Source organism: Mauremys mutica, chromosome 2 (assembly GCF_020497125.1).
Source record: "Mauremys mutica isolate MM-2020 ecotype Southern chromosome 2, ASM2049712v1, whole genome shotgun sequence".
In the NCBI taxonomy this organism is placed as follows: Eukaryota; Metazoa; Chordata; order Testudines; family Geoemydidae; genus Mauremys; species Mauremys mutica.
In genome coordinates, this window is record NC_059073.1 from 263627320 (window position 1) to 263654244 (window position 26925).

The 26925-nt window shown below is 42.1% G+C and overlaps 1 protein-coding gene across 2 annotated transcripts in view; it reads right to left on the reverse strand.

The window, feature by feature from the left end:
• ODAD2 (outer dynein arm docking complex subunit 2) overlaps positions 1–26925 on the reverse strand; it is a 166941-nt gene that overhangs the window by 46775 nt on the left and 93241 nt on the right. For both annotated transcript variants that reach the window (XM_045004392.1, XM_045004393.1), the window contains exon 17: positions 15862–15976. In XM_045004392.1, the coding sequence (XP_044860327.1) occupies positions 15862–15976 (115 nt within the window). The remainder of the gene's footprint in view (positions 1–15861; positions 15977–26925) is intronic.

Sequence of the window (26925 nt, forward strand, 5' to 3'; positions counted from 1 at the left end):
AAAAAGGAACTGGCAGTTATGTGACAATGTGACACGCATAGTACTGTATGGACCCTTAAAAGCATATATAATGTAAATCTAACAGTCTTGTTTAAAGACAAATTCTTAACTAGTTAGACTACAAAATCATTGACCAATGCTATATCCCAGAGACCATGCTGATGCATTGTACTTCATTGAGCTGAAATGTTTGAAAGAAAATATATCCATATTTTCTTTGGTACAAGCATGTGATCACTTCATACAATCTATTTTTTAGTTTTTCTAGCCATCTGTGGTCAGAAACAATGCCAGGATAAGAGAGTCCCTGTGAATAATTATTCTAAAATTGTGAAAAGAAAAGTGACTTGATTTTGTGAGAAAAAACAGCCTGAGAAAGAGAGAGAGCGAGAGAGAGATTATGAAAAAAATGGAAAGAGGCTGATATAAAATATGTGGGTGAGAATGCTAAAAATAAGTGGGACCCTAGAATATTAAATTGAGGTTAATTTCCAGTAACTGGAGGTTCTTCAAGATTTAAGGTCCCTATTTGTATTCCACAAGTGGGTTTGCATGTGCACCAACTGCTTGCCCCAGAGCTTTCAGTAAGTCTGCACATGTGCAGTTGTTCTCATGCTGCGAACCAAAGGTATAAAGGAGCAGTGTGGACCAACTCCCATTCCAGTTCCTTTTCAGTTCAGTGTATCTGGTCATGGTCTGCAGCAGAGGTGATGGAGGGTGGGTAGTGGAATACAGTTAGGGATTGCACATCTTGGAGAAGCTCCAGTTACAGGTAAGTAAACTCCATTTCTTTTTCAAGTGATGGTCCCTATGTGTATTCCACACATGTGAGATTAGTAAGTGATTGTCAAACAGGAGATGGGTGTGAGGATGCAGATGGTATGGATGTTTGCCATCCCCACTGTTGTACCTGCAGAAGTCTGGACCAATCTGTTATGTGTTGTAAAGATGTGTATGGAGCTCCAAGTAACCACCCTACATATATCTAGTAAGGGAATGTCTCACAGAGATGCTGCGGAGGTTCCTTGCACTCTGGTAGAATGGAGTCTCACCCCTTTTTTTGGGGGTGGGGAATATAAGATAGCCGGTAACAAAGGATGATGTAGCAAGAGATTTATTTTGAAAGTCTCTGTGCAGATAGACCTTGACCCCTTGATCAAAAGTGATTAAAAGTCTAGGTGTTTTTCTAATTGTTTTTGTTCTCTGTAGATAAAACATCTGAGCTTGTCAGACGTCTACAGAGTGAAGCAGTTTGTCCTCATCAGAGACATGAGGTTTCGGAAATAATACCAGTGAATGGATGGTTGGATTAATCTAAGAACATAAGAACAGCCATACTGGCTCAGACCAAAGGTCCATCTAGCCCAGTATCCTGTCTTCCGACAGTGGCCAATGCCAGGTGCCCCAGAGGGAATGAACAGAATAGGTAATCATCAAGTGATCCATCCTCTGTCGCCCATTCCCCAAACAGAGGCTCAGGACACTTCATCCTCTCCAGGATGTTCCATGGGGTGGGGAGAACTAAGCTAACTATACTAATTATAAAACTACACTAGCACACTAAGTCTAAACTACTAAAAACTACTAAAACTATTTACAAATTGTATTTAAAGATATTAAAGTAGAGGAAAATCAAGGCGACACAAAGAATTCTGACTCAGCAGCAGTTAAGAAAGAACTGGAGAGGTGTTGGTCTGCACTGCCCTTTATACCCTTGGTTTGGAGTATGAGGAGAACAACTGCAGACCACTTACAGCAACAGACTCAGGCGCATGGTGCTCATGCATACCCATGTGTGGAACACACATAGGGACTATCACTTCAAGAAGCAGCAGGATTTCTTGATAGAAAATCCTTCTTTTCCCTGAAAACTTTAAAATTACTGCCCAAAGACATCAGATGACTGGTCACAATAAAATATTTCAATCTGGAAATTCATTCTCTAAGATTATTATGTTCCCCACTAGTACTAATGGACAGATCTAGGGTAGCACATGGAAGGGAAGAGTAACAGCTTTGTGAAACGTTTCCTCTTAAAAAGTATACTGTAGTGTGAGGACTCCAAGAGGTGGAGAAGCAGAAGGATGGTGGATGGTCACTGTCTCACCTCAACTTGCAAGGATATTTCTGCAAAAGTTAATGCTGAACATATCTGCATTATTCTACTCTGCTTCCTGCTCTGCCTGCTACAGTTCTATCCCCTTGAAGTGAAGGACTGGGCCTCCCTGCAAATGCCTCTGCCTCTATGGATGGTTCAAATTCTATGGGATTTCCCTGCATGCTTCTGAAGGGCAAGGCTCTTTTATGAAGATGGGGTAACCTGCCCCAGCCCCACCCACTGATGTAAAGATGTGTAAAAATCTCTAAAAAGTTAAAATTCAGATTTTCCAGGCCCATACATGGAAACTATAGCCCTCCATGTCCAATATCTGCTATGGTAAGAATATATATTCTGCCTTCTGTAAAGGTGAAATTAGACTGGTGTTATGCTAGCATATAAACAACACAGTAGTACGGAAGAAAGCTTAGTCTTGGGAATCCATTGTAAAACCAGCTAAACACAGGGATAGAACCTTCTATCAGTAATGAAAAGCAGAGGGAAACTGCAGAAACCACATGTCAGGAAAGTTTCCCATATGTGATTGTGGGTGTAGTTTGCTGGTCTGTGAAAGAAAAAAAGAAAAGCAGAGAAGCAGGAAATCAGGATAATAATGAGAAGAAAGAAGTAGAGCTGAGAGTTTGTAGATTTGGTATGTCATACTCTGCTCTTTACAAGACCTTTTGAAAAGATTTTCTTGCAAAGACATTTAAATTCAAATTCAATCTTTTAGTATCATTTAACATAACCATATACCTTGCTTACTACATTAAGTTTCAACTTGAATTTGTGTTTATTGACACATATAGGTATCTACTGTATACAAATGCCACATTTATTTTAGATGTTTTTATATGAGTATATCTGTGTTAATGAGATAGATCTTCATACTATTAGCATTTCTTTTACCAAAGCATTCAGTTGTTTGTGTTCTCAGACTCCCATTTAATGTTCAAGTAGCCTAGGGCAGTTATGTCTACAAATTGCTTTCATAACAAAACAAAACAAAAAAATCATATATGGCTTCAGAGATCTCCTTTGTACTCAATTTTCTTTCTGAATTAGGAATAAAACATACAACCTTTCTGCTATATAACAAAAGTGCACCTTTTAAACTAATCAACACATGACCTTTTTGTGAGTCAAACCCCAAAGGTTTGTCATTGCCAAATGCTAGTGTGTGAGGCTTTATTATATACTAGTAATCCTAAAATCTTACTATAGAAATGTAAATGATATTGTTTCTAAATCTTGGCTCAACAGTTAGTTTGCTATTGGGGAATAATAAGATTCTGACATTAAACATGGAGAGGAGAGTGTCACTTTTCAAGCCTAAGGCTAAACTACTAACTTTGTACATATAAGATATAATAAGCCTTTATATACTATAAAATTCTAATGTATTAAAAATATTTAGGTTCACTATTTAGACTTTTTATTTTCTTTTTGATAAGTTACATATGGAGTTATTCAAAAAAATATAAACCTTTAGTCTTGTTTTGAAAAGTTAGAAAGCATCTTACTGCATAGTTATACTACAAAACAATGCCAGCATTTGGATACAGGGGAAAATGTATTTGAGTGAATTTACCACATTAATTCTGGTACTCATTCAACAACTTTTACTCATCAAGTGGTACTTCACTTCTTGAATAGTCCTCATGAAGTAAGAATTATTCATTGAGGGTAATGCAGAAAGAATACTGCCTTGTAAGGATAACTCTAAACAACACACTTCATACATTAAAAAATTAATATTATTAATTCTCATTGACAATAAATAAACTAAACGTATTTTTCCCTGTAAGGTCCTACTGGTATGTTTTGATAAATTGTGGATGCTTCCTGTTTATAAGGTAAAAATTGTATCCTGGGCTGGACAAACCAAGAGGCCAAATGCTGAGGTATCTATAGCAGAAACCAAAAAGTAGAATGGACAAAAAGTTATTACCAAGTTAACAAGAAGTACCTTCAAATTATTATTACACTGACATTTGAAATGTAATATTTAAATCTTAAATGAAAAACAGGAGAAAACCTATAAAAATAGGATATGCTGTTAAATTATTTTTTTTTAAATTGTAAGAAGTAGACCAGAAAGGCCAAAATAAATCATACATTCTCATATATTTTCCCCCTAACTACAGGGCAGCAAAACTTGTGTCGTCAGAATAGTGAGAGACTTACGATCATAAATATACAGGTAAAACAAAAATCTGACAGGTTTTCAGAGGACAAGAGCCCTGTTTGTTATGCTAAGAGAAGTTGCAGCCTATTGCCTTCTAATCACACATTTGATTTGTACATCTTACTGATCCTCTCAAACACCACCTCAGCAAAATGAACTTTTCTTTCATTAATTTTTATTTTCACATACTTCTACACTTCTGGCTCCTGACAGAAGCAGAAATACTGTCAGAAAGCCTCATCTTAAAGAATGTGTTCCCTAATTGGGAACACCAACTACAGAAGTATTGCAATATTTCTAGCTTAATTTTCAGAAAATACAGATTTGGAAAACATCTGAATGTTGGGGTTCTTATGCCAAGTTCTCTGGCCCCTTTTGAGGTTTTCCCATTACCATATTATACCTAATTTGGGGGTAGTGATTTCCATTGAGAAAACAAAGCTCATCATCTCTAAATTGAGACGTAAAGTACTTGTCCAGGCATTAATAAAAAACATTCTTTTGAAACCAGATTCCTCTCTCATTTCTTCTAAAGAGTCCATTGCTCTTCTTATTTGAAAACTAAATACTGCACTGCAAAAACACATTGTGTTTATCTTTAAAAATATTTCATTTTACAGATAAAAGTTTCTCCACTAAAATCAGTAGTATTTTACATTTAGAACATCTTACAAAGCTTAAGATGTCAAAGCTAATTTGTCAACTCTGATTGCTTTTGCCCAAAAATGTGATGGTATGGTTGTTCAAATAAACTTTAATTATCAAGTCATCTTTATACTACCTTTCCTGTAATGGAAACTGTCCATTTTTACTCTCCATTGCCAATTCCATAATTTAGCATATTAAAGCACAATGCAATTTATAAACTTCAAAATTCTGACCTTAGTTTTAAAAAATACAATACATATTATTTCCCATCTATGAATGTTCTTAGATAACTAACAAAACAGGCACAGTACTCTACTTCTGTTGTTTAGTGAAAAGAGGGAGTATGGTATTTACATAAGGAAATGTCTATTCATTGTTCATATTACAAGCAAATCTTGCCCCTCCTCCAAAGCTGAGAAAGTTTCCATCATTGTAGAATTGATAAGGCAAATCCTCCCCCTGCCTCAGAAGTTGTGAAGATTCCCAGGGTTGCAGAACTGATGAGTTTCCATCTCACAAGGTGGGACAGGTTTCCAGTAGGTTGCCCAGCTCTACCAGTGCACAAGGTATTGAGGGGGGGCAGGGCTGGGTAGTGGCATTGATGCTACACAGATTTTCCTGTCCTTCTAACCCCACTGAGGTTGCAAAGGCTACTTTGGCCTGAGAGGGCAGATTACTTCTCTGACTCTTCCTGGAGCAATCATCAAACAACCAAATACTTTGGTTATGTGTTGCTGCCCATATTTAAGCAGTAAGGCAAAATCCTTAGCCAAGTAACCATGCTATTCAGTGGGGCATTCTTAGGGTCACCAACTTTCCAATTTTCAAAACCAGACACTACAGGCCCCCCATTGCTCGCTGCACCCACTCCCACCACTCACTTGCCGCCTGAAGAGTTGGGCTGGGAGAAGCTAATGCGGAGCCTGCCTGTCTGCCTGCCCAATTGGGGCATAACAGGGCGGAGGAGAGTGGTTGCCGGAGCTGGGGGCAATTGGGGCACAGTGGGGTGGAGGAAGAGTTGGTCCCCAGCGTGAAAGGCTGGGGACCAACACAGCGGGGTGGAGAGGTCCTCAGAACAAGGGGTCACAGAGAGCCAGGGCCCAGCAGCCTGAGAAGGTGGGACAGGCCATCATGGGCGACAAGCCCAGCTGTTGGCCTGCTCCTCAAATGCCTCATGCTGTCAGGATCCATCCCCCGGGCAATGCCAGTACCTTCCTCTCCGCCAGAGCTGCGAGCCAGTTCCTCCAGCAGCAACTGCTCTTCCCACCCTCCCAGCAGCAGAGGCCAATTGCAGTTACTACGGTAACCGGACTTTTGGTGTCTGATCAGCAGTACTGACCGGACACTGCACAGGTCCCCTTTCGACTGGACTTTCCAGTTGAAAACCAGACACTTAGTAACCAGAATGCCATTCTGTGAGAGCCAGTGGGAGTGAGGGAAAGAATCTTCCCTTTCTCAGGCCATTTCACAGCTGCTACTGCAACATTAGGGCCACAGTAGCCTTTGTGGCTGTTGCATTCCCCCTCCCACCGCCAAAGATGGGATCAGATCTACCCACCTCCAACTTTCCAATCTCCCAGGACACTTTCTGTGCTCTGAGTTGTGGCCCTCAGGAGTGCACATTCCTGTGTGAGCTCCCAAATCCGATTTCCCCTGCACAAAAGCAGCAGAACTACTACGGTAAGGGTCCTTTGTGGACATGGAGGAAAGGTCATGATTTGCCTTTTATGACATCTTGTAAAGCACCATTGTATTTGAAGTATGAGACAAAAAGTGTAAATGGAGTAACCGTACAGTGACCCGGGTGGGCTGCTGGGTTTCCCCATGTACTTGCCTGATAGGTTGCCAGGGAGTCAGGAGTCAGGCTCTGTGACTCTGGAATGGATTCGAAATTATATCCCAATTTTTTTTTAATTTTTGACTTTTCATAATGATTTGGGATTTTTTTTTCTAAATTTTTAAATTTTTTAATGGAATCTAAATTTTGTTTTCTGAACAGCAGCAGTTATGAATCCAGCTGGAACACTGTGTATAGTTGTATATGAAGGCAGAGGGAAGCAGTCCTACCAAGAGCATAAGAGATGATTAGGGAAGAGAGGATGTAGATGGAAACTACAGTTATTTCTCCTGTTAGACATTAAAAATTAAAAGAAAAATATGTAATCAATTCAACAAATTGAGATATAGAAATAATGGAAAAGATCTTACCGGTGATTTCCTTTCTGCTAGCAGCATTTCCCACAATTCTGGACATCTGACCTGCTCTTCTCTCTGCAGCTCATGGAGGCAGATCAGCATTTTGGTGCCGCAAGCTCTAGCCACGTCCTCTCTACTCCCACTTGTAGCCAGATGAGTTATTCCCAAACTATAAACTTACTATTTCAGCAATAATGAAATAGCTGTATACATTAGTCCAATGGAGATTAATAAATTCATAGATTCCAAGGTCAGAGGAACCATTATGTTCACCTGACCTGTATAACATGTGCCTGATCTTCTGTATAACACAGGCCATAGAACTTCCCCAAAAATAATTCCTAGAGTATATCTTTTAGAAAAACATCCAATCTTGATTTAAAAGATTCCACTTAATATCTGACACTTGGCTTATGAACCATCCAGGGTGGGTGGAATTGTGGAAGACTGTGCTAGCAGACAGTAAATTATTAGTAAGAAATTTTCTGTTCTGCAGCCCACCATCTCCCACAATTCTAGATTTCTGGAAAGTAGCGAGCTGTGAGTTGTTATGTAGCAAGGGTTATAAAATAACAATTATGTGGGAAAGAAGTACCCTCCCTTTTTGTGAGCTCACTCAAAAGCCTGTATTATTTCTGCCTGAAGCATCCTCCCAGCATAGGAGGTCTCTGCAGAAGACAGAAAATCCACCTTGTAGTGCTTAATGAAGATGTTAGCTGTAGATCAAGTGTCCACTTTGCAAATTGCTGAAGAGGACACACTTGCTCGTGAGGTCACTAAGGATCTCATGGATTGCACCTTGCTCTCTTCTGCGACAGCAACCTCTGATAATTCACAGGTTTTCATAATACAAAGTCTAAACCATCTAGCGATGGAGGAGTTGGAAGCACTGAGTCCCTGGCATTTTGGTTGGCAGGACACATAGCCTATTCTTCTTGTGGATTCTGTACACTTGAGATAGATTTTCAATGCTCTTCTGACATCTAAGCTGTGCCACATCTTTTCAGTTTCATGCTGTGGTTTTGGACAGAACAAAGGAAGCACAACCTTTTGGGAAGTGTGGAAGGAGGAATTTACCTTAGAAAGAAAGGATTCTGGTGTTCTGAGCACCACCTTGTCCTCGTGGAACACACAGTAAGGTTCCTGTATAGATAAGGCTGCCATCTCTGACACTTGCCTGGCAGACGTGACAGCTACTAAGAAACAAGTCTTAATGGATAAAAAAGGCTGACACTAAAGTTTGAGACTTGAAGGGATGGGTTGTCAGGGCCTTCAAAACAAGTGGAAGCTCCCATTTTGGGAAGAGTGGCCTGACCATTGGTGTGGCTAATCAGACTGTTCAAAAGAATCTGGCTACCTGTGGACTGTCTGCCAAGAAGCCTGAGGATCCTTTGAAGAGCATGCTACTAAGAGCTGACAACTGATATGCAATGGTACTGGGCTGAAGGCCTCTGTCTCTGCCTCTACAGAAAAAGTCCAGAATAGTTGGAATTCCTGAATTTCTGGCATTTGCCTTGTGCTTTTGGCTCCAGTCGTTGAATCTGGACCAGATAGAAGTGTACACTTTTAGTGTCAATACTCTCCTAGATGAAAACAATGTCTTCATGACTCTGCAGGACTGAGACCTTCTAGTGCTTCCATCTCAATAGCCAGGACGTTAGTTGAAGCTGTTTCAGGTGTGGAGGAAGAAGAGGACCTTGCAAAAGGATGTCTGGTCTCCATGGAAGCTGGAGTGGGGAGTTCCAGTTTCAGCTCTGTCAAGTCTGAGAACCAACATCTCCTTGGCCAATGAGGAGTTATCAGTATTACTACTGCCTGTTCTCATTTTATTTTCTGGACCACCTTCCCCAGTAGTGGAAAGCGTGGATATGTGTAACATATCAACTATGCAATAAGACATCTGTCCCCACAGACCTGGGATCAGCCTTGTGAAGTATTTCGGCTTCTTTGCATTCATATGATTCACAACAGGTAGGCTGAAGGGATGCTGAACATCTGAACAATTAAGTTGAGAATCTGCTGATTTAGGCACCACTCAGAGTTGTTAACTTGGTGCTTGCTGAGCCAGTCTGCCTTTTGGTTCATGTCCCTTTTGATGTGGATTGCTCTGGGGAAAAGGAGGAACTGTTCAGCCCACCTCATTACTTCCATTGCCGGAAGGCAAGTGGACATGCCTTTGCAGACATTGTTGTGGGCTGATTACCATTGTAAAGAGTTGAATACCTGTGTCAGACCTGTACATGATTGTTTATGTGTTCCAGGGAGTGGCCTCAGACCTTTAATATGAAGACTTGAAGACTTCTGATGCATGATTGTGCCCATGGAGTGATCCCTATGCACAACACCAGGAATCCTAGCAGTTGGAGGCACAGTGCTTCAGCAGGTCTCCTGTGGTTCTGGAGCAAGAAAATAAATGTCCAGATTTTCTGAAACCTTTCTAATGATGGGTAGATCTTCACTACCAAAGTGTCTATTTATACCCCCAGGTGGGTTATTCTGGTGGACGGAGCCAGAGAACTTTTCTTGGCACTGGTGATGAAGATATGTGCCTAGAAGAGATTCAACATCCGAGATGTGGCCCTGTGCGCTGCTGACTGCAATGGAGCTCTGATCAGGATGTCGCCCAGGAAGGGGTACAGTTGAGTTGCCTGCAACCTGAGTCTGCTGAACCTGGGAAGGCTGCCTCACATATACAGCACTGCTTGGATTTAACCAGATGCTTTCTTGCCTGTTCTATCATGCCTGTAAGGGTCAGAGAAGCCGGCAGGGAGACGTTGCTCTGGAGGCTCAGTGATGGTTAAACCCCTGAAGGCGTTAACTGATCCAGGAAAGAGGATGAATGCCAAAGAGGTGTTGCTGCCCACTGCCCCCAAAATGGGCAGAAATTTTAAAATAGAAAGAGCAAGCGTGGGAGCAAAAGAAACTATCACTGTTTTCTACTGCAGAGGCAAAGAATCTGGCACTCAAACAGAGGGGCATGGTCAGACCATTTGGTGCCAAAATGCTGATCCACTTCCCTAAGCTGCAGAGACAGGAGAGCTGCCCAGATGTCCAGAATTGTGGTAAATGCTGGGCTGCAGAAAAGTATCACTTCTACATCAGACAACTTTAAACCATTTTATTATCAAGTGAAAGCCATGTTAGGGTAGGTACCATGTCTTTTTTTATGTTGTTTTGGAACCTATCACATTGTAGAACCTACCAAGAAAATGAATTAATAATTCTTATTGATAATTAATAATTATTGTCTTCTTGATAACACAGGCCCAGATCTTCTTTCTGTGAACAGGAATACATTTTATATAAGCATTTAGTATTAGGAAATTCTAGCTCTCAGTTGCATGGCTTTAAAATTACACAAAATAAGATCAAATTCCTTACAATTAGCAGAGTATAAAAAAGTAGGGTCCCAACTGATGTGTAAAAAAGTATAATGTTTGCATGAAAAAAATAGGAAAATGGAATGCAAATATAAGAATCATATCAAAGAAAACAAGAAAATTGGAAAGTATTGTATGTGCTCATATAAGGAATGTTGACATCATGGGTTTAACCAAAACATGGTGCAGACACAAATATTTATAAAGTGACATTATATATTTTTTCAAAAAAGCCATATAGAACAAAAAGCATAACTTTATGAACAGTATTCAGAAAAGTTTGGGAACTACTGAAATTGATATTCTAACATTTTTTATTACTGAAATGTGGAAACCAACTATCATCACTAATTTAAAACAGTAACTGGCAATATTTTTATTTTATAAACATCAGAAAGCTTTACAAACTCAACAAACTTTCTATGTTTCAAAGGTTCACTGTAGGTTTACACATATGGTAATGTTAAATGACTCTGTAACAGGTGAAATGCACCTCTCCTGCATAAAGCCTGAGTAATCATGTGGCATGAAGAAGAAAGTAGCACATGCTCCACCAGTGGCCCTACTCTAGATATGGGCTGCAAGTGTGGAGGCCACTGGATCTGCATAAATGCCAATTTCATGGCCCCACCCATCCATTCCACCCTAGCCTTCTGTGCTGACCTATGTGGCATCAATATAGAGATCCTCTTTCATGGAAGGCAGGGGATACACAGTCTGCATGGCTGCTCAGCCTGCAGCTTCCCCATGAAGCTTTAATGTAGGGCTTCAAGGACAGCCATCAACTTGAAAATCACACTTCCATCTGAAAATGTTGAACTACATTGTTACAAGTAACCGCTAAGAGATTGGGGGCGGGGTGGGGGAAATCTTTCCCTTTTTTCCCCAATTTTATTGCTTTACTAACTTGACTGCACTTTAAGGTATAGTCAGTTTCAGTGTATTGTTCATGGGGCTCATCCTTCCCCAATCCCTTTAAAGGGATGTGTACCAGTAACATCAGCAGCAGAGCTGAAATTGAAATTAATTATGAACAGACAGCAAGCAGGTGTGTGCCCAGAGAGAATAGATAGGAGAGAGGATGGGTGAGCCTGAGCATGTTTAGTGTTCTGCTCTCAGGACTACACAAAAGATTTCTCTAAACATAAAGAGAGGAGCAGAAAACCCTTATAACAATTTTTTAAATGTCAGGATTTACTATTTGAAGGTTGCTCTACCAGGAAACTGATTTTGTTTTTAATGCATCAGTTAAAAACATCATATTGACAGTGTCATCTTCAGTGGTGTGAAGAGCCTTTGTCTGCTACCCCACAGGCAAATTTCACAATAGCATTAATAAAACCTTTGTAGAGTTTTGCTACATTTTTCTGTTTGGATTGCTGTGCTTTGGAACAAAGGTATAAATAATGATTATTGAGGTAGCATGATTCATAACACATAATTTAACATTCCAATATCAACAGAGTTGAGTATACTTTTCTTTTCACTTTTTCATAATTATTTGCATTTCTTGGACAGTACACTGATATTCTGTCATTACCAACATTACTATAGTAGCGTTTTTTACGTTTTGAATTAAGAAACTAATTAATCTAAATCTGTTTCCATTAAGATCATTCTTTTGAATTAAGAACCTACACAACTCCTCTATTCTTGCTTTGTAAAAGAGGCATGTATTAATATATTTATAGTTTATATATAAACTTTGAAAATTAATTTAATGCTCATGAAAGTGGGTGACTAGTAGCACTGGCAGTTGTGCAAATTTTCCCACAGAGCTCCACTACCTCAATCACATTGATGCCAACTCGCAACTGCTTGCTCACAAGTCATTCTTAGGCCACTCTGGAATCCCCCATGTGTAGTGGTTCAGTGATGTATAAAAACAGTGACTAACTTCAGACCAGCAAACTATCATTTGTAGCTTCCAGAGGTGGAATGGTTTATGCATTGGCCAGTACAACCTACCTCTTCATTTAAAAAATGTCTTAAATCTATCACACACAATATAACAGTAACCAAATCATTGTATTGGTATTAACAAACAGCAGTTTTAACTTTAATTCAACATCTTTTCTACAGCATAATGACCCAAGTCAGGCACTATGGTGTACGTGTGGTCTCTTCTAGCCTAGGACTCAGGGCACCTGGGTTCAATTCCCTGCTGTGCCATAGACTTCCTGTGTGATCTGGGGCAAGTTACTTAGTTTCTCTGCAGTTTAGCTACCCATCTGTAAAATGGAGATAACAGCATTTTCCTATCTCACAGGGGAGTTGTGAGGATAAATACATTAAAGATTGTTAGGTGCTTAGATACTATGGTAATAGTATCACATTTCAATGTGATGACAGATGGATAGATAGATAGATCCAGCACAGTAACTCTGTTACAACATCTAAACTAGTGTATTTTTAATTAGTTTCTGTAAAAGTTATAGAAATTGATTTTATTTCAGTATAGAAAGAACTGCAGTGGTACACTGAACACTCAACTCACATGTTCAGCACAAAACATAAATATGAATTTATAGAACATAATTTTTAAATTCCATGAACATTACATGTTTTTGCAGGAAAATGGCTGCTCAGCTGTATGGCACAATTATAAAAATCCATATATTCAAAATATAGGTTACAATGGGCATTCCCTTTTGCTTCACCCTCCATAACCTGCATACTGCATACAAGAACCACTGCAGCTCATCCAAAATGAAGCAAAGAGAAGTTAAATCCAAATCCTAGGCCCATAGCTACACGACACATAGCTTACACATAACTAGATAGGGTTGGGGAAGCCACAGTACATAAGCTTGTTTTAAAGACACAGACACCATTTTATCTCACAATATATAGAGAAGAATCAAGTGCATGGCATTTCTTGGTAGATCATGTGAATAGGTAAATATTATCTGTAATAAATAATTCTGATTACATGCAAGCAGCCCTGCTTATGCTGCCATAATTGTCCCTTTATGTGGATCTTCTCCCATTCGGTGCTTGGGGGAAAGGATGGTAACTGCCTCTATGTCACTGTGCCCCCATTTCCCAGGCAGGACTCAGAGATCTTAAGTTAGGCAGAGAGAGGTGGGAGGGGGGGCTGGCATGATGATGTACATAGCTTCCCATTCTTCACAAAACCAGTGAAAAAACCAACAGAAAGTTAATGCAGCCTAAGTCTACAATATCTGTTCCATTGCTCTCTATACCCCAGGAAAAACACCTTTGAAAGGAATTTCAATGGTGGGGTGGGGGTTTCTGGCAATACAACTCTCAGACCCAGGTGAGCTAAGTACCCAGTATAGTCCCTAAGCACAGGTGATGGGGGACCTACTCAACTGTATAATGAAAAGTCTTAGCTATCAAATACAGGCAACATGTATAGGTAATAACAGTCCAAGATACAGGCAGATGCATCCCTTTCTTGAAAGAAGGGAAATACATGTGACATATCACTTGTTAATATAAAACCTTAGAGGAGAGCGTGTCAATAAAAATGAAAGGGAAATACAATTCAGAATGACTTGGTTAGTTTGGGAAAGGGGCAGGTAAGTGGTCTATAGAAATCAGTGTGGAAAACTGTAAGATGCTGAATCTATGAATCAAAATCATGAGGAAATGTCCCTTCAACTGTTTCATGATGTTTATAAAACATTAAAAAGAAAGGTAGATACACAGAAATTGTTGATCCTCTAAGTTGCTTAGTTCTTCACAGGAAATGTTGACTTCAGTGGGAGTTGAGAGCATTTGGTACAGTGATACTCAGACATCAGTAGTTCAGGAGCCAAATTAGCGATCATCATTATCCAAAATAGCCACAGTAGTGTGAATTCATCGTTTCATTTACTATATACAGTATATATAATTATCTCAACATAATGACATTATTTTATCAACTACAGTTGGTTATTACCTTAGAAAAAGCATCCCGATTGGCTAATAACTTAGACTGGTTAATAATTAGATCACACAGTGTTTTAATATCGTGCTACAAAGAGCTGCAAAAGACACAGTAAAGAGCCACTTGCAGCTCGTGAGCCTCAGTCCTGAGTATCACTGATTTAATACTTCCAAGGGGCTCCAGCACTTCACAGGATCAGGTCTTTAAACGTTGTGCAGAATGATTTATATCAGTGACAGAGTACAAAGGAAAATCAAAACTTGTGTTAATGGGGGCATTCATTAGAAATTGAAAGAAATCATTCCAGCCTTGTACAAGAGTTTGTGATGCAAGACTACTAGATATTTTAGGGATATGCTTAAGAGAAACAAAACCTTTCATATTTACTGAACCATGGATCATTGGGTTTAATCCATTCTAGACCAGTAAAGGAAAATAGTCACCTTTTTATCTCTGTTTGGCAATCTATATGAAATAAATTAATAGTTCAGTTCTTTGTGCACAGCTGACTCCTGCACAAGAACTACCATTCACAACTGGCACTTTTTGTTGGCAGTCTGAGCAGAGAATCTAAGGATTTCATTGGCATGGAGACTGAAATACGCTCTCAAGCCAAAAGATGCTCCCCTGAGAACATGGTTAAGGTATGTAGGGTAGAGGAGAGCCACTAGCTGTGCTGTTCACAGTCTGTTAATAGGACACTTGTATTTTCATTATTGTTCAACTAGCACCTTTCAGGACGCTTTACTGGGAACAGTGTGCAGAGTTCTGGTTACATTATTATAAAGATGACATTTTACAAACAGAGAAAGTACAATTAAGGACGACCAGATTGCTATGAGCAGTAGATGGGTTTCTGTAGTTGTGTTTTAAATATTCAAATAAATACATTAAATTATTTAAAGCAGTTAAAAGAATACAAGTAAAAGGTGACTAATTAGCAAGAGTGTAAACATGAATTATTGAAAATCATGAGAAAAATGTGATTATGATCTATAAATAAGGCTGTGATTCTGTCACAGAGGTCATGGATTCTTGTGATTTTCTGCAACCCCTGTGACTTTTGCAGCTGCAGTGGCTGGTGCAGCTGATCCCAGGGCTGCCAGAGCAGCTGGCCCTGGGGCCAGCGGCTGGAGCTCTCCACGGTCAGCTGCACAGGCCACTGCTTGGGCGGCCCAAGACAGCTGGCCGCAGGGAGCAATCAAGCAGCGGTCCCAGAGGCTGCTGTGGGGAGCACCTGAGCAGCAGTCCTGGGGGATGCCTCAGGGCCAGCCACTCCAGCTGCTGCTTGGGCGGCTGGCCTCAGGGAGCACCCAAGCAGCGGTCCCAGGGTGGCTGGCCCTGGGGAGTGCCCGAGCAGCAGTCTCCGGGGCCTCAGAGCAGCAGGTGCTGGGGAGTCACTAAATCTTAGCCTTATCAATAAACAATTATATTTTAGTAAATATATTCTCACCTTAGCATTTTCAATGCAGGGACAGATAGCCCACGCTGCACTTGCTTGAACAGCTGGATGAGGATTTTTCAATAAGGACCACAACAAACGAACTCCATCTAAGCGGTCAATTATCCTATTATAGAAACAGACATTATAAAATCATAATTAATTATGGAGTAAACAATGTAAAATTGAAATTATGTAATTTTGTTTCAAAAGTCATGTCAAGAAATAGTGGTGTGGGTTTTTTTTTAATAAACAGTCTTGTGTTATTTAAGTGCTAGTGGTTTATTGGCAACTAAATATTATCAAGATTTTCTATAAATGTTACTCACTGTCACTAGATGGTTGTGCACAAATTTTTTAGACAAAAAATGTGTTTTCCAATTAAAATTTATGGGTGTTGTTTATCTTTTTCTCAGTATTTACACTTAAGATGCTTTATTCAAGGAAGCAGGCAAACTGCATTATATCTAAGACTCATGTAAACCTAGAAACAAGCTACGTGCGATTTTAATGAGCTACATGCAAGGTGAAACCTTAATTCAAACATACTAGTTTCTTTCATATAGTAACAAATATTTCCCAAAACAAATATTTATGCCAAAAAACTATGTACTTAACTTTTTATTCAGTTTATGTTTATTTACTTCACAGTATGACATAATTTAAAGTCCTATGTTTCTAATCTAGCATTAGGAATTAAAATGGTCACACCACAGTGCATCTTTTGTTGGGCATGAATAACGTGTAACTTGTTTCCCATGTGTTCCCTACTAACAAGACTAACATTGAACACTGTGTTATAATTATTTAAACACACAGTAATCAAAGTATCTTCATGACTAGCTGAAAAATGAATTATCATCAGAGTCATCTCTACACATGTATCAATCAGTCTAGGGGATCATAACTTCACATTAGGGTCCACAGAGCACTTTAAATGGAGAGGAAGGCAAAACAAAACTTAATATCCTTTACAAACATGTCTTTGTTCAGAAAGGTATGTTAAACTCAAAGCAGATGAGATGAAGATAAAGAAAATCAGGCATACTTTGATTTCTAACCTCAAAAGTAAAAGTTTAATAGTACACTGATAGTGCACATCTTATATTGTGAATCTTATAAAATATCACACAGAAACATATAATTGTGTTCACTATGTAAACGTTTGCCAGGATTTTTTTAAACTAAGTATAAAATCATAAGGTAATCATACAATTATATGATGCAGAAGAAATGACCTATGACATGAACTCTGTTTAAAGTAATGTGGGGCATTACTTACAACAAATTGATGCAACCTGGTTATGTAATTTTGCTCTCAAAATCTAGATTTTCCCCCAGAACTAAGGAGAACCTGATTTTAAAAGCCCTTTTTAATGCAAGACCTGCTAAATTGAAGGCAGTCTCATTTATACACACAGTGCCAAATATACCAACTGCCAGAAGAAAAGTCAACTGAGAAAGTAAGAAATCAGAGTTCGCATTGGCAGTAGCAGAACAAACCATAACAGCATCATAAGCCAGCACACAACTATGTATAAATATGTAAACCACTGGTCCACATAGTAACAAAGACTGAAGGACACTTTCAAAATCTCATATAGTTCTCCTTTCAATAACTTCAACAATGCTTTCCTGTGAAAACACAAACAGGAAACTTTTTGCTGTTCGACTTAATTGATAAAGAGCCCAGTGTATAGCTGGTGTTTAATTCAGTGAAGCCAATGTAATTAACACAACTGGTGTGAGAGCACAAGAAAGCCCAAAATGATTGAAGATGTACAGCAGTCTTCCAAAACAGTAATGAAAATGTACCAGCACAGGCACAAATTCTGATCTTTCAACATAACCATAATGAGAATAATGAAAAAAAAAACTCAGCTTAATAATAGTCAATTTTCCTGAGAAAAATTAAAATGTGTGCAAAATCTGTAGACAATTAGTAGCAGTAATCACAATGTGCTAGTGGCCTTGCTATTATCTTATGGTAAGGGCTTTTTTGGGGGAGGGTTGACGTCGTTTCCTATAAGCATAATGGAAGAGGTGAATTTTTAAGGAGGAGGATAAGGTGGTGGCTTTACAGATTATGACTTTCCCCTTGCATGTAAGGGGCAGCATGGGAGAAAGTACAAAGGGACAGATATTTAAAGGTATTTAGACACTTAAAGATTAAGACAGATGCCTAGTGGGATTTTCAAAAGCTCACAAGACCCTAACAGTAGAGTGCTTGTGGGAGAAGCAGACAAGCATGCGATCACGATTAGCAGCTTGGCTTGGTAGACATGGCAGCCAGCGATTACCCAAGAAATCACCTAACCCAAAAAGTAGCTCTAGTTTGTTTTCTCCCCTAGTATTATGACAGTAACTTGGTAAACTATAGAAGATATGGTGTCTTCTGCTCAGAAGAACATCTTGTTACTGTAATCTTTCTTTTCTCTCCCTCATCTCTTGAGGTTCCTCTGCATCTCTGCTGGAGCACCAAAGATTTCCCTCAGTTTGCCCTGTTTTACATAGTTTCACATGGACTCCAGTAAGTGCCACATTTCTACCAGCAACAAACAGCACTGCTTTTGAAGTCTATTAGTATCTCCATCCTTAGTCAATCAGAGAAGTTACCATTGAGCAATGGGAGGTACTTCCTCTCCTGAGTGACTAAATATATTGCCTAAGCAAATATGGTAGCCCATCACTGCTACCAGCCCTAGAATCAAGGGACAGAGGTTATGCACTGAACTCAGGTTTCCTGCACTGCACTACAGAGCACAACTTCTAGGCTGGTTCAGCTTTCTCTTGTATTTTCCTTTAATCCTCCTTTCCCTTGCAAATTGACTGTCATTATGTTTTCCGTTTTCCTATCTGCTATTCTAGTCTATAATTTCTCATACTGCACTCATCACCACAATTCATCTTGGCTCAAGTTAGGTTGTCTCCCATATTATTATTATTTATTTGTATGACAGTAGCACCTGTTGCCACTACTGAGATTGGGACACCATTGTGCTAGGTACTGCACAAACACTTAATCAGAGACTGTTCCTGTCCCATAGAGTTTGCAAACAAAACAGAAGAGTCAGACAAAAGGCAGAAGAAAGAAATTATTATCCCCCTTTTACAGACATTACTGAGCCACACAGGGATTATGTAATTTCCCAGGGTCACACTGGGACTGTGTGGCAGAGTCGAGAAACTGACCAAGTTTCCTGAGTCACAGTTCAGTGAAATTGAAACCATCACAAAACTATTCTTCCTCCTTGAAGCATCTGCCACTTCCCAATGCCTGACCTGGCTTTTCTGGAAGCAACATTTCTTGCGTGTGACTGAAGTTTATGTCTTGGTTTGTTCTTAAAAATGTTCAAGAGACCAATAAACCAAATTTAGCCAAATTCATTGTCTAAAGATAAAGCAATACAGTAAGAAAAGAAGACATACATACCCTCCTTCAAGGAAGCAATTCTTATCTTGCAGCATATTCACCTTACACAGAAGGTGTGCTTTAAAGATACCTACCTAAATGTACTTCTATTTATATTGTGGTTGTTTACAAGCTAAAAGCCCCCTATACATCACTTGAAGTTTAAGTTTAACCCACTAGTTTGTGCCAGCTTTGTCTGGGGTTCCCAAATTCTAATCCCAGAAAACCAAACACCCTTGCCCCGCCCACTTCCCCACGGTCCCGCCCATGCCCCATCCCTCCTCCGAGGCCCCACCCCTGCTCACTCCATCCCTCCTCCCTCCATTGCTCACTCTCCCCCACCCTCACTCACTCACTTATTTTCAACAGGCTGTTCCAAGAGGTTAGGGTGTAGGAGAGGGTGAGGGCTCCAGCTGGGGGTGTGGGCTCTGGGGTGGAGCCAAGGATGAGGGGTTTGGGGTGCAGGAGAGGCTCTGGGCTGGGGGGTGCAGCTGAGGGGTTCAGAGTGTGGGAGGGGGCTCTGGATTGTGGCAGGGGACTGGGGTGTGAGAGGAGGTGATGGCTCTGGTTGAGTGCGAGTTCTGGGGTGGAGCCATGGATGAGGGATTTGGGGTGCAGGAGGGGGCTCCGGGCTGGGGCTGAGGGGTTCAGAGTGTGGGAGGAGGCTCCAGCCTGAGGCAGGGGGTTAGGGTACGGAAGTGGGTAGGGGCTCTAGTCTGGGGATGCGGGCTCTAGGGTGGGGCCAGAAATGAGGGATTCAGGGTGCGGGAGGGGGCTTTGGGCTGGGACAGGTGGTTGGGGTGCAGGGTGTGGGCTCTGGAAGGGAGTTTGGATGTGGGAGGGAGTTCCAAGATGGGGAAGGGAGTTGGGGTGTAGGAGAGGGTTCGGGATGTGGATTCCGGGCGGCGCTGACCTCAGGCAGCTCACGGGCAGTGGCAACATGTCCCTTCGGCTCCTAGATGGTTCCTGGCCAATGGGAGCTGAGGAGCCAGCTCTTGGGGCAGGGGCTGTGTGCCGTGCCCCTGTGGCTGCCTCTCTGCCCGGGAGCCTTGTGGAGCCAAGCAGAGAGCCTGGCAGCTCCACTGCACCGCCAACCTGACTTTTAATGGCCCAGTCAGCGGTGCTGACCAGAGCTGCCAGGGTCCTTTTTCAACCAAGTGTTCCAGTCAAAAAACAGACACCTGGCAACCCTAGCTTTGTCCTTGGTACACCCCTGTACTTTCCCATATCTTGTTTTGAATACTACATTCCAGATGATGATGAGCCATGATAGTACTTCCTAACAGCACTTGGTATAGAGTATTCATGTATTATTGCTTTGACAAGTTTCCTATTTTCTAATGCCAAAGCTGACTTTAGCTTTGCAAAGCATTGTGGGATACCTGACATGGCGGAACGGAATTGTGGGAGGAGCATAATACATTCAGTTAACATACCTTCCCAACATCCATATACATAATGTATATTATATTAATACCATGCACATAATACCATTAATGTAGTGTTTACTACATCTAACAAATACGTATTGGCTAACAAAGCTCTTTTCTGGTGAGATGGCTTTTTCTTCTTCTGTTTTATTTTTTTGTCTCTACCTCTTCTTAGTCTTTCCTGATTTTCTTTTCTCTTCTCCTGCTCTCTCAAATATTCCCCATTGCTTATTTCCTTTAGCCATGATTTTCTTCTTGCCACACAAATAGCTGCATGCATAACTGCAAAGTCTAAGGCCACGTCTATACTTACCCGCCGGGTCGACGCGGCGAGTTCGACTTCTCGGAGTTCGAACTATCGCGTCTGATCTAGACGCGATAGTTCGAACTCCGGAAGCACCGCGGTCGACTCCGGTACTCCACCGCGGCAGGAGGAGTTGCCGGAGTCGACCTTGGAGCCGCGGAGTTTGCTTCCGCGGCGTCTGGACGGTAAGTCATTCGAACTAGGGTAGTTCGAATTCAGCTACGTTATTCACGTAGCTGAATTCGCGTACCCTAGTTCGAACCAGGGGCTGTGTGTAGACCAGGGCTAAGTCAAGTATTGGTAAGCTATGTACCATTTCAGAATAATACATTCAAAAATGTCTAATGGAAAATGGAGGCAAATATTAAATTTATTATATTTCCTCATCATTTATATATTGACTAATTTAGCTGAAGTATGCAGATTCATATGAAAATGACTTACTGGCCTTCACACAGAATTCCCATTGAAGTAAATGTTACCAGTGTATAGCTACACTCAGATTCTGGCTCACAAAGTCCATTCAAGATGGAATAACCAGAACAAGAAACAATGGTGGCTCAGCAGTCTGCCCGGACAGAGAGAGACACAAGCACCCCAAAGACAGACGCAAACACAAAATACCTGGCTCCTCCAATGGGAACTCCCCTGTTAGCCGCCCTGTTGGAGCTAACAGGGGAGTTCCCATTGGAGGAGCCAGGTATTTTGTGTTTGCGTCTGTCTTTGGGGTGCTTGTGTCTCTCTCTGTCGGGGCAGACTGCTGAGCCCTGATTAGGGGGCAGAGCTAGGCGGAGGAGGGGGCCTATAAAAGCGGCCGCCCAGCCAGGCAGCGGCACAGCTGATCGCAGCGGCCCAGGAGCCGGCCAACAGGGCGGCTAACAGGGGAGTTTGAGTGGGAGTTTACAGGGGGAGGTGGAAGGGGGCGGCGCCGTGTCCCCCGTGTTCCCCAGGTAAGAACGCTGAGCGAGGCTGAGACAGCAGCAGCCATGAGCCAAGCTGTGGAGGATACACCGAGGATGAGAGCATGCAGCAGCTGCGGTATGTACATGGTTCTAGCGGGGGACCCAGAACAGTACTATGTATGCATGAAGTGCCGCCTAATAGAGCTGCTGGAGGAAAAGATCCAAGGCCTAGAGCTGCAGGTATGGAGCAATGGCAAGCAGTGACCGAAGGGGAATGCCCAGGGGTACAGGGGGAAGCAGGGGCTAAGGCCAGTGAGGGGGGACCACCGGATGAGGAAGATGGGCGGTGGAAGCATGTGACCGTGAGAAGCAGGCCGAGAAAAAGGAGAGCCAGTGAGGGAGAAATAGAGCTAAGGAACAGGTTCGAAGGTCTGGAGAACGAGGAAGGGGTAAAGCAGGTGGTAGCTGACGGTGGGAGGCCAAGGAAAAAGAGAAGAGCGGCTAGTCCGATAGAAAGAGGGGAGGAGTCCATGGAGGCAGCACCAAGTGTGGGCCAAGGGAGGATACAGGATGGCTTAACGGGAACCACAAGGAATGATAGGAATGAAAGGAGCTTGCAACCAGGGGGGACGGAGGATAGGTTAGAGGACCGCACTGTCCCCAGGCAAAGGCAGGTCTACGTGATTGGGGATTCCATACTGAGAAGGTTGGACAGGCCTGTGACCAGGGCCGATCCGGAGAACAGAAGGGTGTGCTGTCTACCGGGCGCTAAAATACGGGATGTGGACCTGAGTTTGAAAAGGATCCTAAGAGGAGCAGGTAAGAACCCTTTGATCATCCTTCATGTAGGAACAAATGACACGGCTAGATTCTCGCTAGAGAGGATCAAGGGAGACTATGCCAGGTTGGGTAAGACGCTCAAGGAAATTGAGGCTCAGGTGATCTTCAGTGGGATTCTACCTGTCCCTAGGGAAGGGCGCCAAAGGGGTGACAGGATCGTGATGATTAATAGTTGGCTGAGGGAGTGGTGTTACAAGGAGGGCTTTGGGATGTATGGGCACTGGGAGGCTTTTGGGGACAGCCAACTGTTCTCACGGGATGGGCTCCACCTAAGTAGGGAAGGAAGTAGACTTCTAGGAGGGAGGCTGGCTCATCTGATTAAAAGAGCTTTAAACTAGACACTGGGGGGAGATGGTTGGGAGAGGTCCAGGTGCTCTCCACGCCAAATTTATACATTGGGAGTGAGAACAACAGGATAACAACAGATATAGCCAGAGGGGGACGGTTAGGTGTAAGGAAGAGGGGGAGGGGGATGGATACCAGATCGACAGGTCATACTGGTAGTACTGTGTCCCTACCAAGTTGGGTGAAAAGGGTGAGAGGAGCCAAACAGCAAAAATTAGGATGTTTGTTCACCAATGCGAGAAGCTTAGGTAACAAAATGGAGGAACTGGAGCTCCTGGTCCGGGAATTGAAACCGGATATCGTAGGAATAACCGAAACATGGTGGAATGGTAGCCATGACTGGAGTACAGGTATGGAAGGGTATGTGCTGTTTAGGAAAGACCGATGCAAAGGTAAAGGTGGGGGAGTAGCATTGTATATCAATGATGAGGTGAAATGTAACGAAATAACTAGCAATGCAATGGATAATACGGAGTCTGTTTGGGCAGTGGTCACATTGGGGAAGAAAACTACTAGAGCCTCCCCTGGGATAGTGATTGGGGTGTGCTATAGACCGCCGGGATCTAGCCTGGATATGGATAGAGAGCTCTTTAATGTTTTTAAGGAGGTAAATACTAATAGGAACTGTTTGATCATGGGGGATTTTAACTTCCCGGATATAGATTGGGAAACAAATGCTAGTAATAATAATAGGGCTCAGCTTTTCCTAGACGTGATAGCTGATGAATTCCTTCATCAAGTAGTTGCTGAACCGACGAGGGGGGATGCCATTTTAGATCTGATTTTGGTGAGTAACGAGGACCTTGTTGAGGAAATAGTTGTAGGGGACAACCTTGGCTCGAGTGATCATGAGCTAATTCGTTTCAAAATAAATGGGAGGATAATCAAAATTGCATCTGAGACTAAGGTATACGATTTCAAAAGGGCTAACTTTACTAAATTAAGGTGACTAGTTAGGGAAGTGGATTGGACTAACATATTTAGGGATCTAAAGGCAGATGATGCCTGGGGTTACTTCAGGTTGAAGTTGCAGGAGTTGTCAGAGGCATGTATCCCGAGAAAGGGAAAACGGCTCGTAGGTAGCAGTTTTAGACCGAGCTGGATGAGCAAGCGTCTTAGAGGGGTGATTAAGAAAAAACAGAAAGCGTACAAGGAGTGGAAAATGGGAGGGATCAGCAAAGAAACCTACCTTATTGAGGTCAGAGGGTGTAGGGAAGCAGTGAGAAAGGCAAAGAGCCGGGTGGAGATGGACCTAGCGAAGGGGATTAAAACCAATAGCAAAAGGTTTTTTAGCCATATAAATAGGAAGAAAACCAAGAAAGAAGAAGTGGGACCACTTAAAACTTTAAACGGAGTGGAGATTAGGGATTATCTTGGAATGGCACAATATCTGAACGAATATTTTGCCTCGGTCTTAAATGAGGCTAATGAAGGGCTAAGGAATAGTGATAGAGGGACTGATGGGAATGAAGATATGGGGGTAGACATTACGGTATCTGAGGTAGAAGCCAAACTTGAACAGCTAAACGGAAGTTAATCGGGGGGCCCAGATAATCTTCATCCTAGAATATTAAGGGAATTGGCGAGTGAAATTGCAAGCCTGTTAGCGATGATTTTTAATAAATCTCTAAACTCGGGGGTTGTACCGTTTGACTGGAGATTAGCTAATATAGTTCCTATATTCAAGAAGGGGAAAAAAAGTGACCCGGGTAACTACAGGCCTGTTAGTTTAACATCTGTAGTATGCAAAGTCATGGAAAAAATTTTAAAGGAGAGAGTGGTTACGGAGCATGAGGCCGATGGCAACTGGGACAAATTACAGCATGGATTTACGAAAGGTAGATCGTGCCAAACCAACCTGATCTCCTTCTTTGAGAAAGTAACAGATTTTTTAGACAAGGGAAATGCAGTGGATCTAATATATCTTGATTTCAGTAAGGCGTTTGATACGGTACCGCATGAGGAATTACTGGTTAAATTGGAAAAGATGGGGATCGAAATGAAAATCCAGAGGTGGATAAGGAGCTGGTTAAAGGGGAGACTGCAGAGGGTCGTATTGAAGGGGGAACTGTCGGGTTGGAGGGGGGTTACCAGTGGAGTTCCTCAAGGTTCGGTTTTGGGTCCAATTTTATTCAATCTATTTATTGCTGACCTGGGAACCAAGAGTAGGAGTGGGCTGATAAAGTTTGCGGATGACACCAAGTTGGGAGGTATTGCAAATTCGGAAAAGGATCGGGATATCCTCCAGGGAGATTTGGATGACCTTGTAAACTGGAGTATTAGTAACAGGATGAAATTCAATAGTGAGAAGTGTAAGGTTATGCATTTAGGGATGACTAACAAGAACTTTAGTTATAAGCTGGGGACGCACCAGTTGGAAGTAACGGAGGAGGAGAAGGACCTAGGAGTCCTGGTTGATCGTAGGATGACTATGAGTAGGCAATGTGATGTGGCCGTTAAAAAAGCTAATGCGGTCTTGGGATGCATTAGGCGAGGTATTTCTAGTAGGGATAAGGAGGTGCTAGTCCCGTTATATAAGGCGTTGGTAAGACCTCATTTGGAGTATTGTGTGCAGTTTTGGTCTCCCATGTTTAAGAAGGATGAATTCAAACTGGAACAGGTACAAAGAAGGGCCTCTAGAATGATCCGAGGAATGGAAAGCCTGTCGTATGAAAGGAGACTTGAGGAGCTCGGTTTGTTTTCCTTAACCAAAAGAAGGATAAGAGGAGATATGATTGCACTCTTTAAATATATCAGAGGGATAAATACCAGGGAAGGAGAGGAATTATTTCAGCTCAGTGCTAATGTGGACACGAGGACAAATGGATATAAATTGTCAGTCAGGAAATTTAGGCTTGAAATTAGATGAAGGTTTCTAACCATCAGAGGAGTGCAATTCTGGAACAGCCTACCAAAGGAAACAGTGGGGGCGAAGGACCTCCATGACTTTAAGATTAAGCTAGATAAGTTTATGGAGGAGATGGTATGATAGGATAACGGGCTTAGTCAATAGGTCAATTAAGTGCCACACTGGTAATTAGTACAATGGGTCAATGATAGGATATTGTTAGCCTTTTTCCAGAGGGTATGGCTGGAGAGTCTTGCCCACATGCTCGGGGTTCAGCTGACCGCCATATTTGGGGTCGGGAAGGAATTTTCCTCCAGGGTAGATTGGCAGTGGCCCTGGAGGTTTTTTGCCTTCCTCCGAAGCATGGGGCAGGGGTCGCTTGCTTAAGGAGTGGGTGGATCGGCTTATGTGGCCTGCATCTTGCAGGAGGTCAGACTAGATGATCATAATGGTCCCTTCTGATCTTGAATTCTATGATTCTATGAAACCTGTGAAGTGCTGAGCACTTGCAATTTGCATTGGAGTCAATGGACCCGATCCTGCTCCTGTTAAAGGGAGTTCTGCCATTCTCTTCAACAATGGAACAGTACTGGGCCCAAAGCAGACTTAAAATGCATAATAAGAAAGAATGGACATAGGTGCTAAGTTGATGGGTGAAACCCTCTCATTACATAATGCTGTCTACACCAGAAGTTTGGTCGGTATAAAAGACGGTTACTCACCGTAGTAACTGTTGTTCTTCGAGATGTGTTGCTCCTATCCATTCCAGTCAGGTGTGCGCGCCGCGCATGCACGGCTCTTTGGAACATTTTTACCCTAGCAACTCCGGCGGGCCGGCTGGCGCCCCCTGGAGTGGCGCCGCTGTGGCGCCGGTTATATACCCCAGCCGGCCCGTCTGCTCCTCAGTTCCTTCTTGCCGGCTACTCCGACAGTGGGGAAGGAGGGCGGGTCTGGAATGGATAGGAGCAACACATCTCGAAGAACAACAGTTACTA